The sequence below is a fragment of the Vombatus ursinus genome, unplaced genomic scaffold (assembly GCF_900497805.2).
Source record: "Vombatus ursinus unplaced genomic scaffold, bare-nosed wombat genome assembly UNPS02014784.1, whole genome shotgun sequence".
NCBI lineage: Eukaryota > Metazoa > Chordata > Mammalia > Diprotodontia > Vombatidae > Vombatus > Vombatus ursinus.
In genome coordinates, this window is record NW_020954562.1 from 20,863,562 (window position 1) to 20,875,997 (window position 12,436).

Genomic DNA, 12,436 nt, shown 5'->3' on the forward strand with positions numbered 1-12,436 from the left:
TGATTTATTATAAATCCCTGCATTGAAATTTTGATGATACAATATTGCATCGTGTAGCTATATAGTATCATATTATAAACAGGTCATTACACACACATATTCCTGCTGATTCGTGTTGGACTTCCCGACAATGCAGGATATGCTTTGCCTGCCAACACTTGCTTGTTAAGACTTGTTGGGGGACTTGACCACTGATTGGTTATAACTTACATTTCGTGTGTTTATTTTGGAAAATAATGTAATCACTATGATTTGAAGTCTATTACACAACAGATAAAACATGTACAAACAGTTTTTCAAAATTTTCTTATCTTCTTTCCCTATGCTTCCACCGCCCCTTATTTTTATTCAATGTCCCTCCAGTTGCACCCAAGCCTAGATCATTACCCCCTATTATCATTCCCCTGGATCGTTCCAGCACCCCCAGGGGGCAGTATTACCCACTTTGGGAACCTATGGTAGAGGTGTGAGGACTGGGGTAAAAGTTTAGTACTAAGATGCTTGTAGCTAGAAATTATTTACAGAATTACAGAATTTTAGGATTAGAAGGGACCTTAGCAGCTATAGAATCCAATCTACACCTGAAAAGAAATCCCCACTACAATACATATTCAAGAGGCATTTTTTAACGTATTACTATGTGCACTTTGGGAATTAGTGTTTCCCCCAGAATCAAATCCAAAAGCAAAAAAGCCAATACAGTATACAAACAAAGGACCAAACCCTTTGTTTAATGCCCATATCCCAAAAGTAGGACAGTGACATATGTGTGTTAATAGTTAAAAGAATCAGAGATAAGATTTATCAAATACTTCCCCTCATCCTTGCCACCTCTACCTCACACAAAAGTATTTGTCTTGGAAAAAGTTGTATGAAATGTATTCTGTAATTATTGTTTCTTTGCTTGCTCTACATTTTTTGATTTTTAGACCTTTTCTTATTCAGTTTTACTCACTAGTATGCCTTACCTAATAAATGTCAATGCAGTGAATGAAGTCTTGCAAATAACATGACATATTTGTCTCCTTAGGGACTTAGCAAGTAACAAGATTGAAGCTCTTCCTCCTTACCTCTTTAAGAACCTGAAGGAGCTCTCCCAACTGTAAGGTCTAGCAGGAATTGGTTTAATTCTGCTGCTTCTTTTTGTTTTCCCCACTTGGGCCACTCAAGACAGAAATGACATCCCAAATGACATCCCAAATGTGAAATATTCCTGACAAAAGCTCCTCCTGCAAAGAGGTTCCCTGAATTGCGCTGGACAGGTTGCCTCCCACATCTTGGGGCTCAGTTTCTTCATTTATAAGAGGGGTCCAACTAAGTGATCTTTGAGGTCCCTTCCAGTTCTAAATCTATAACCCTCTGATCATTTCTCATTAGGATGACCCTCTATGCTCATCACAGATCATCCCCCTTCTTCTGGTTCTCAGGCCAGACACTGACACCTGGTGATGGCTATCTTCTGGTCAACCTCCTCCTTATCTTGTGCATGAGGACATGCTCAGAGAGTTTAGGTAACTTGACTCCAGTCGCACAACTAGTAAGTGACAGAGCTGGGACCCAGGTCTCCTGATTCAACCCTAGGGCTACTTCTCCTTCATCACCATCCCCTCCCTCCACCTGTGCTCTCAGTGTCTGATTGATGAGTCTCCAACACTCCCCTAGAGATATTCTCATTATGAATCAATAGCTCTTAATAGCATGCATTTTTCCCTAAATTTTACATCTTTTAAATTCAACTACACTTTTGCTTTGAGGTAAGTATTGTTCTAGCTAAAGGAATAATTGCCTTAATCTTCATGCCTAAAAATATCTAGTATGGTACTAGTCTTCAATATATATGTTTTGGCAAAAAAATTCTTGTGTATGATTCCATAAACTCAACTTTTTTATTAAGTGATCATTTTATATTATGTTAAAGCTAGGGAAAAGTGGGAAGGAGGCTTTCCTCCCACCTACACAGTTCTTTCTTGCTGCCTAATATTCCTCTGGTACTAGAAGAGAATGAGTGGTTAACCTAATTTATACTCCAATGTTAGTAACTGTTTGCTGTCACTCTAGAACTCTCTACATCTTAAAAGAAAAATACAAAGAGAAGATAATGCTTAATGCAAAGATATACACAAAAGTGGAATTCTGGGCACTGTAGCACCTTAGCTAGGAGAGATAGTTGGGGATATAACAGTTAAAAAATTAAAGTAGAATGAGGCACAAAGTTCCAAGCATAATCAATTTATTAGTAAAGTGTGAATTTACCAATAAATAGGATCTCAGCTCCTGCAGCAAATCTAAGACCCAGTTGTGGGGTGAACAGCATTTTTTGTAGTTTGGGGAAGTACAGAAAATGGGAAGGCTAGCATCTTAGATGGAAGAAAATATGATTGGATGGAAATTGGGAGTAAGGGTTAGCAACATTCCCTCCTATGACTAAGAAATGTTCATTGTTTGAGTCCCACTACATTTGCTGGTACAGAGATAGCAAACCAGACATCTTTGCATAATAAAACAGACATCCTTGAAGGATAGCCTGGTGGGATAATTATACTACGCAAGACTCCCTGATGTCCACCTGCATCCTTCAAGGGTAACAGGTTTCCTTGACACAAGAATAGAAGAGTAAATAATGGCAGAACTGGATTTCTAAATTTAACTCATTACAGGCCAACTAAATTTTTAAATTAAATTCAGAGACAAAAAAAAAATCATGACTCAGGAAGTTATAGGACAAAAATCAATTAATTGTAAATAAGATCAATTAAAAAGTCACAGAATCACTGTGATTATTTCAGGGGCTTTCCTCATGTCCCTTAAGTCATAAAATAGAGGCAACTGATTTCTTATATAGCCCAGTCTAGTTTAAGCTTCTGACATCTCTTTATCTTGGTTATTTTTCAAAGCCACAATTTAAATTTTACAAAAAGCCAATGAATCCTTTTTTTTATGTAAGCTTTTTTTAAAAACTGTACTAATTTATCACTGTTAACTTAACAGGAACCTTTCCTATAACCCAATCCAGAAAATCAAAGCAGACCAATTTGACTATCTAGTCAAACTCAAGTCTCTGTAAGTATATGGACTTTGGTGGGATAGAGATTTATGATGACTTCAATTTTCAGACAGCAACATGTAGCTTTTTAATATAACCCTTCATTTCTTAACCTTTTAGAAAGGGATATTAGGAAAAATCTTACAAGAACTTATGAGTACCAACTAGCTAAATTAATATGTGACTGTGGCCCAGTGTCTCTCTATTAGAGAGTTCTGAGTTCACACAGATAGTCTGATCCTGGAGGGAAGAGGGTCATTTTCTTCTCTTTACCACTACCTGGAGTTACTCATGGAAAATTTCTAACTATATAACATTGGGCTCTCATGTGGGTTCCTTCAAATATGTTTAACAGAGGTCTGGCTCCCTCCCAGAGAGATATTCAAAGTAGTAATGTATATGATGAGTGGGACAGCTTTTCTTTCACTTCACAAAAAATGCAGAATATGCAAGAGACTGAAAAGAGTCCATATGCAGAAACACATAAAGCTCTCAGATCCCCGTGGAAAAGAACTGAATTTGGGGCTGCTATTGGTGCAACACTTTGACATTTGGGAGGATTCTAACCCTCCAAAAAATCCTACACAGTCATACCCTGTGATTTGTATTCTTCCAAGAGCAAACACATTATGGGGTGGCTGAATAAGCAATCCTCTTCGAGTGGGAGATGTACTACATGAAATAACTCACTGAATCTCCAAGTAGGATGCTGCTCATGAACTAAAGCAAGAAATCTTTTTCTCTCTCCAAAGAAATCCCCTCTTCTCTCCAGAAGATCTAATCCCTGAACTCTCAAACTTGGAATCACCCATGAGGCAATCACCAATGCTTGTACTGTCTAGGAAATCTTCCTTCTTAGTCAAGATAACTAGGTTCCCAAACCACATTGCTTTCAGAATTGAACATTCCCTCCTCTTACACACAGGAGTTAAGAGCTCACAAGCATTGTCCATTAACTATTCTCTCGGTTGAATGGCCACACATATCTGTTTCAGTAAGAGAAAGAGGAGGAGGAATTATAATAATTAGCATTTATATAGTGCTTTAAGGTTTAAAAAGCACATTACAAATATTATGTTATTTGATCCTCACAACAGTTATGGGAAGTACATTTTGCAGATGAGGAAACTGAGGCACAGAGATAAATGATTTGCCTGTGGCCACACTGCTAGTAAGTGTCTGAGGTCAAATTTGAACTTGTTTTCCTGACTCCAGATCCACCACGCTATCACTGTACCACCTAGCTGCACATGTTTCTGCAGGAAATCTATCTGTTCCCTGGCTGCTCCATTTTCTTTGGCTGAGAAAGTTTGTACTCATGCTTTTTCCTCTTGAGCACATGTTATTCCTATGTGTCTCTGTCCCAATACAGCCATTTCCAATCCCTGGGAGAGGAGACTATTCAAATTCAGATTCCATTCCCCTCCTTCTACTTCCACCCCAACCCAGGTCTTGCTCTGCTTTGTATTGGTCTGTCATTTGATCAGGAAAGCAAAAGCAAAATACAAAAGAGACCATGCTAGTTTGTCAGTTTGCTTTCATGTACCACATACCAGGGACAGCTCCACTGTTAAACCTGACCTTCTGAGCATCAGCCAACCAATCATCTTGGAAGCAGCCCCAATTACTTGCAACCAGTCAGGAGTTCTGCATCCCCTCAGTAAAATTCCAGTGGTCGTCCCCTCCTCCCTCATATGTCTCCAAACAAAAACTGAATTTCATCAAGTTGATTGGGAGATAGTCACCAAATTGATGAAGAACTATGTAGGAGATCCTTTTCTTTCTTCAAAGAAGTCTTCCTCGTTTAACTTCTGCAAATAATAATCATTTCCATTTACATAATGCCTTAAACTGTACAAAGCTCTTTCCCTGCCAAAACGCTGTAAAATAGGTAATGAAATTCTCATTAGACCCACTTGAAGAGAAAACTGAAGCACATAACAGTCAAGTGACTTACCTAAGGTCACACAGTTGGTAAACATTAGAACCTCAGAGCTGAAGATTCAACACCAGATGTTCAGCATTCTTTCCCATGTTCCATACTTGCCCCTCAGGAAAGAGAAAATAAGAGGATGCTTATGTTCATTCTAGTTATACAGTATATATTTATGCAAAGTAGCTCGGCGATAGAATAAATAGAGTGCTGTCCTTGGATTTAGGAAGACCTAAGTCCAAATTCTGCCTCAGAACCTCAATTAGTAAATGACCCTGGTTAAGTTATCTTACCTCTTTCAGTCTATTTGCCCATCTGCAAAATTCAGATAAAAATAGAACTCACTCCCAGGGTTGTTGTGAGGATCAAATGAAATATTATATATAAAGTGCTTTGCAACACATAAAGTGATTTTATAACCCACTTTAAAATTTTGCTACACATTCCCAGAAGATACCATTTGAGTTTTTGCTTTGAGCCTCTACAGGTAACCTATTCAGTAAACTTCCATAATGGGTCCTGAAACTCCTTTTCCTTCCCATTGATTTTTCCCACCACTCTTCCCCCTGACCTCTTGCACAGTACCACCAAATATTGTGGTACCCTATTTTGCCAAAGCATACAGCCCTATTCTCTACTTTCTCTCCTCCCTTAACTTTTTAGTAAAGAAAAGACAAAATATCAAAAACTAAAATACAAAATTTGAGTTCAGAAGTTTGAAAACCTTTTCTAATAGTTTATGAAAGCATTTTTTTTTCTTTTTAAACAAGCTACTTTGACATTACCACAGTAAAATGATTGACAAAAGATATTAAGAATAAGATGTCAGTTTGGAGAAACTCTCTTATGAACATTTGCAGCTAGACTATACATCAGTTACCTAAAACCATTACACTTCACCTGAATTGAGGTCAATTTATTGAAAACTGATTTTCCTAAAATCAACTCACTTAATAATGGCCCTCACCTAAATTTTGTATTTCAAATAAGATAGAATTCTCTGATTTTAAGTGAAATGGTCATGGGTCAATTGACCTACTTCCTACAAAAACTGATGGCAAAGCAGTAGAGAAATTTTCTCCAGTTCTAAGCAAGTCTTATCTCCATATTTACAAATGAGTTTTTTCCTCACATGAGCTATCATATAAGAATATATCTGTAACTGATTACAATCCAAACTTAAACATAAAAATTTTTGTTATCTAGTGTTTTGTCTTCTCTTTTCTTTCATTAGCTTTGAATTATCAAGATGACCATAATTCATCCTTGTATTTTTTCCCAAAAGGATGGGATTTAAGTCTAACAAATCTTGAGTAACTAAATTGTATAATCTACAACATCATTCATTTGTTTTCATTTAGTGTGATAACTTTAGTGTGTATGTGCATGGGGAAAACTGCAAGTACCTATTTTTCCATCTATTATGTAATACAGACTGAAAGGAATTAGCTTGGATATGATTCTGAAGTAGTGCTGAATAGTATTATGAGTTCTATCATGCCCAACAACAGCTTTTGTCATGCTATAGATTTCATATCTCTTGCTTTATGTGATTTTGAATTTGATATTTTTAGAAGCCTAGAAGGAATTGAAATTTCAAATATCCAAAGAAGAATGTTTGCACCTCTTAGGAATCTATCCCACATGTAAGTTTTTCCCCCTCAGCTCTTCATCTTGTTAATCTATTACCTGTTCCTAACATGCTTGTATAAAATATTGTTACCAAGTGCACATACTAGACAATTTTTACTATCTCATATGCTTATAAAAGTAGCTAATGCTATTACCCATACCAAGGGGGACTTTGTGTGGATAGTGGAAAGAAAGCTGCCTTTGGAATTAAAGAACCGTAGGCTGGGCTCTGCCACTTACTACTCGGGTAATTAACCTTGAGCAAGTCCTGACGGCTGTGGAAGTTGATTTCTTCATCTGTAAAATGAAGGCGTTCTGCTAAATGACCTGAAGGTCTTTTCCAGCTCTAAATCTGTGATCTTATGATCCCATAAGTATCAAAGAAAATTTCTGGGCATGTGATCAACACAGATCTGCAACAACTATCCCATGGCTCTGTCTCATGCACAGAAGAACACTATTGAGGGTCCCTCCCGACATCTTATAATTTGTACACCATGGGTGAGCAGGACTGGAGTTGCCTCAGTGCTGTAACTGCTATAAACATGAGGCTATAGTAATTCTGCCTCTGCCAGCTATGTGTTTGTATACTCTGGAATCAAAAGGGTGTGGATGAAATTTCATCCCTGGAAAATTTCTTTAGCAAACACTATTAAGAAATACCAACAGTATCAAAATCAATTTTAAAACTGTTATTTTCAAATTTTTATACCCAGAGAGTTCTGGAATCTACAAGTGATCTAGTTTATTGATATAATTAGATAAATACATATGCCTAACGCTCAGAATTTCTTACCATTCCCATGCCATATGAACAACAGTTTTATTAATGGTCTAACATCTTTTAGACTGATTATACCAGCACCCTTGTTTACCTGACTTGCATATGTATTTACAGTGAAATCAAATTCCTGTGCCTCCTTTTGCAGAGGGAATAGATTTGGAATTAGAGAACCTGGTTTCAGTCTCTGCCACTTCATACTCATATGAAATGGAGCATCTCTTCATCCCTCTGAGTCTAAGTTTCACCATCAAGAAAATGAGGGAATTCAAGTAGATAATCCATAAGGTTCACACCAAAGCTAAATGTACAATCCCATGAAAATTAAATTTATATTTAAAGCTACAGCATTTGTATTCTATATTTGTATTCTATATATGATGTCATAGGATCTAGAACTGGAAGAGATCTTGCATCTACTCCAACCCATTGATAAAGAAATGAAAGAGAAGATAAGTGACTAGCTAGGACTTCATTTGACTCCAAGTTCTCTGATTCTAATTTCTATTCTAAATTCAATTCTGATTTTAAATTCAATGCTCTTTCTACTAGACTCCACCACAATGTCCCCACAATCAAGATTTTTTTGACTGGGGGAGAGATGGAGAAAGTCCATAAAAATGAATATGAATATGATATGTGAATATTTTGATCTAATTTGAAAATATCATTTGACTTCTTTTGTCCAACAGATATTTTAAGAAATTCCAGTACTGTGGCTATGCTCCACATGTACGCAGCTGCAAGCCAAATACTGATGGAATTTCATCATTAGAGAATCTCTTAGCTAGCATCATTCAGAGAGTGTTTGTCTGGGTTGTATCTGCAGTTACATGCTTTGGAAATATCTTTGTCATCTGCATGCGGCCTTATATCAGGTCCGAGAACAAGGTTCATGCCATGTCAATCATCTCTCTCTGCTGTGAGTATTCCTCCTAGGGAAAGCAAATTTTTTGGCTATTCACAATCATTACTGTTAGAGAATAAGCAAATTTTTTCCAGAGTCACAGTCTATTCTGTGGCTTCTTTTCATAGTCCCCCTAAAGATTTAATATGTAAAACTCTGGGAGCAAGGAAGCCCAGACCTGGGATTTCATCCAGATGGGCAATTCTGGATGTAGAAAATCCTCCTCCACTGTTAGAGATTGGCAACTCATCTGCAAGTTAGAGTCTTAGAGGGATGCATAAGGGCACAGAGAAGTTAGGTAATTTACTCAGTCATTTAAGAAGCATCAGGGACAGGACTTGAAACCAGATCTTTCTGATACAAAGACCATCACTTTTATGGACTATGTCATCATACTGGCTGACTGTCTTAGATAAATAATATTGTGAGATCCTATGAGCAAATTTATAAAGTACTATGTGTTGATTCTTATTTCTCTCTTCCCCTTCTGCCCTTCCCTCCCAGGCCTCCCACCCCACCAATGAAGTCATGACCCCAGGAGAGTAGAACAACTGGGCTGTTTTATGATGTAAGCATTTGATGCAGTGCCCAATTTCATTAAAATCATTCTTGCAGGAATCTATACATTATTAAATTCCCTTGGTACCCCCAAGCACCCAGATGTATCCCACACCTCCCTTCCCATGCATCCTTCTCCAAAGACAAAGAAGCGTGTCAGCCCCTGGCTAGAACTAGTTTCCTCACAGAGGTCCTAGAGTCAAATTCCTTTGCAAAGATATAGTTTAGTGATATTATTTATTAGCTCCTTAAGACTAAGCTTCTCTATAAACAAGCAGTTCTCAGTCAGTTTATACCACTTATCTACTGATTGTTTGATATGCTAGCAATACAAAAGCAAGTTGGGGGAGACTATAGACTTATCACACTGAAGTTTTAGCTTTTAAAATTTCTGTAGTGGGCCCAGATTCTCAATGGTGTGAATATTCCTCCCCAGCAATGTAGATATACAGCCCATCCATATTTTCTCATCCTGTGCAAATTTTCCCATATCTTCCTCACACAAATCCTACAGAGAATACCTACCTGACATTTTAAAGCACTTCTGAGAAGTCTTGAGATCATATTCAGAAAGAAAGAAAGAAAGAAAGAAAGAAAGAAAGAAAGAGAAAGAAAAGAAAGAAAAAAGGTCCTTTAACACAGAAATTCTTCATATTCTTTTTGTATCATGGACTCATCAATTTGATGAAGCTTATGGACTTCTCAGAATAATGTTTTTAAACAGAATACATGGGATTTCAAAGGAAACCAATTATATTAAAACACAATTATCAAAATAGTTTTAAAAGACAGTTCACAGACCCCAGGTTAAGAACCCCTGGTCTAACAGGACCTAAGATCTAACCATTTCACTGTAAAGTGTTGGAAGAAACCTTAAGAAATTATCTAATTTAATTGAATTTCCCTTATACCCAGGGGAAATTTAATGCCATTAAGTTTTTTAATTTGCATTTGCCATTTTTTATTGGTAGACTATCATGATTCAGTACTATGTGTCATTCATTCCATATACACAGTATATCCAGTATATCCTAGTACATCCAGGAGACTATGCTACATCCATGGGCCTATGCTGGACAAAGCCTGTACTAAACATGTTGAGCTGAATAAGAAACAAACACCATCCTTGAGGAGTCTGTAGTCTAGGAGATAACCCTAAAATTTGGGTCAAGGTGCCCTGGAAATTCCTATCCCTTCAACCAAGTAAAAGCATTAACCTCTTAACTCTTCACTTATTTTTCATTCTGCCTCTTCCCACCCTCCTCCCCAAAAGTTCCTATTTGGAGGAAAATAATCTCAAGTGGATCAGTATGTGTTGCTTAGGCAACAGAACTCAGGAACCTTTTTTAGCTCCAAATTTTCAACAAAATACTTGGGCCCAGTCAGTGGTTTATCAGGCAATGACCTAACTTTACCCTTTTGTGGGATCAGGGCTAGTTTTATACAATGATGTAATCTCTGGAGTAGTAGAATGGCCCCTCTGAGCCAACAAAATCTCCCCTCATTTTCTGCTTGATGACTCTTTAGGTAGAAGAGATAGGGACTGAACTTCTGATTGCATTATAGGAAACCCTCTACTAATCCACAAGGGCACTCTCTCTTGTAATTTATAGTCTTACAGCATTTTCCTGGGGCACTGAAAAATGACTTTCTTAGGGTCGTACATCCAGAATGTGTCCAAGGCAGGACCTGAATCCAGCTCTTCCTGGTTCCAAGGCCAGCCCTCTATCCACTAATATACCATGCTGTCTCTCCATGGCTCCTTATTGAGGGACAGAGCATTCCATTCCTTAGTTAGAAATTCCACAGACAAATACTATCATGCTATAAGAAGTGATGAACAGGATAGCTTCAGAAAAACCTGGGAAGTCTTATATGAACTGATGCAAAGTGAAGTGAGTAGAACCAGAAGAATATTGTACACAGTAACAGCAATGTTGTATGATGATCGACTGTGAATGACAACTATTCTGATCAATATGACAATTAATGTAAGATAATTATGAAGGACTTATGATGAAAAACACCACTTCCAGAGAAAGAACTAGAGTCTGAATGCAGACTAAAGCATCATTTTCTTGCTGTCTTCATTTTTCTTGTTTGTGTGTGTGTGTGTGTGTTTTCTTTTGCAACATGGCTAATATGGAAATATGTTTGCATGACTACATATATATACATATTTATATATATATATATACACACATATATATAATAGATATATTGTTTGCCTTTTCAAGGGATGGGATTTCAAGCAGGAAGTCAAGAATTTGGAACTCAAAAATTTTAAAAAATAAGATGTTTTAATGTAATTGGGAAATATTTTTTAAAATATACAAAAGCATACTTTAAAAAAGAAATTCCACTGACTTATACTGCAAATACCTCTCAAGAGAGCCAAAATATCAACTTACCATTCAGTCTGTTATGACATCAAAGCCTTTTCAGAAGGCAGATTTTGATTGAAAAGGCACAGGATCTCAGAAGTTGGAAAAAGGAATAGGTTCTCAGAAATAAGAAAATAGTACATGAAAAGGAGACAGAGGTACAGAAGGCAGTAATCTGGGGAATAATTTTCAATCTTTGAATTCTGAAGAGCACTGCATGATCATTTGCATGTATTTTCCATAATGAGGTTCAAGATCTCCAGTCAGCAGCTACTGGATTACCTTCCATAGGACCAAATTCAGACACCAGTTTCTAGATCTCTCCTCAAATTGTCAAGCACAGCTGCAAAGAATCAGATTGGTGGTTGTTTTGTGTTTTTTTTTTTAATTTACCTATTAGTTTCCACTGCTGCACTCTGTTAGCGACAAGCAGTGGACCAGACAGGACATCAGTCACTCTGACATGCCAACTACACTGTCAAGGAGAGGTGTAGAATGCTGATGCGCTTCTCATCATTGATCAGACTTACTCTCAAGTCACTGACAGGGCTCGCTGAATTCTATTCAAATGTAATAATTGCAAAGAAAAACATTCTCATTTAATTTGATTTTCAAACAATATTGCTTCTTGTGAAATAGGAAAAAATGTTCTAGTATCTATTTATGCTTCTATATGTGTTCTATTTACTGATTTTTATAGGTGCTGACTGCCTGATGGGAATATATTTATTTGTGATTGGAGCCTTTGACTTGAAGTATCGTGGAGAGTACAATAAACATGCACAGTTATGGATGGATAGTACTCACTGCCAGCTAGTAGGATCTTTGGCCATACTGTCCACAGAAGTATCAGTTTTACTTCTAACTTTTCTGACTTTGGAAAAATATATCTGCATCGTCTATCCTTTTAGATGTTTGAAACCTGGAAAATGCAGGACAATTATAATCCTGATTCTTATATGGATTATTGGGTTTGTGGTGGCTTTTATTCCACTGAGCAACAAGGAATTTTTCAAAAACTATTATGGTACCAATGGAGTCTGTTTCCCCCTTCATTCAGAACAGGGAGAAAGTACTGGCGCACAGATTTATTCAGTAATTATTTTTCTTGGTAAGAAACTATTATCTCACTCCATTCAGTTGGTGGTAAAATAATCTGCAATTCAGAGCTCATCATATTTTATGAACTCTATGATTT

General features: G+C 37.0%; 1 protein-coding gene across 3 annotated transcripts in view; it reads left to right on the forward strand.

Moving 5' to 3' along the window:
* RXFP1 (relaxin family peptide receptor 1) overlaps window positions 1-12,436 on the forward strand; it is a 70,319-nt gene that overhangs the window by 53,402 nt on the left and 4,481 nt on the right. For 2 of the 3 annotated variants that reach the window (XM_027866895.1, XM_027866896.1), the window contains exons 10-14: window positions 1,031-1,102; window positions 2,989-3,060; window positions 6,551-6,622; window positions 8,082-8,311; window positions 11,939-12,349. In XM_027866895.1, the coding sequence (XP_027722696.1) occupies window positions 1,031-1,102; window positions 2,989-3,060; window positions 6,551-6,622; window positions 8,082-8,311; window positions 11,939-12,349 (857 nt within the window). The remainder of the gene's footprint in view (window positions 1-1,030; window positions 1,103-2,988; window positions 3,061-6,550; window positions 6,623-8,081; window positions 8,312-11,938; window positions 12,350-12,436) is intronic. The other variant, XM_027866897.1, reaches the window with a different exon arrangement.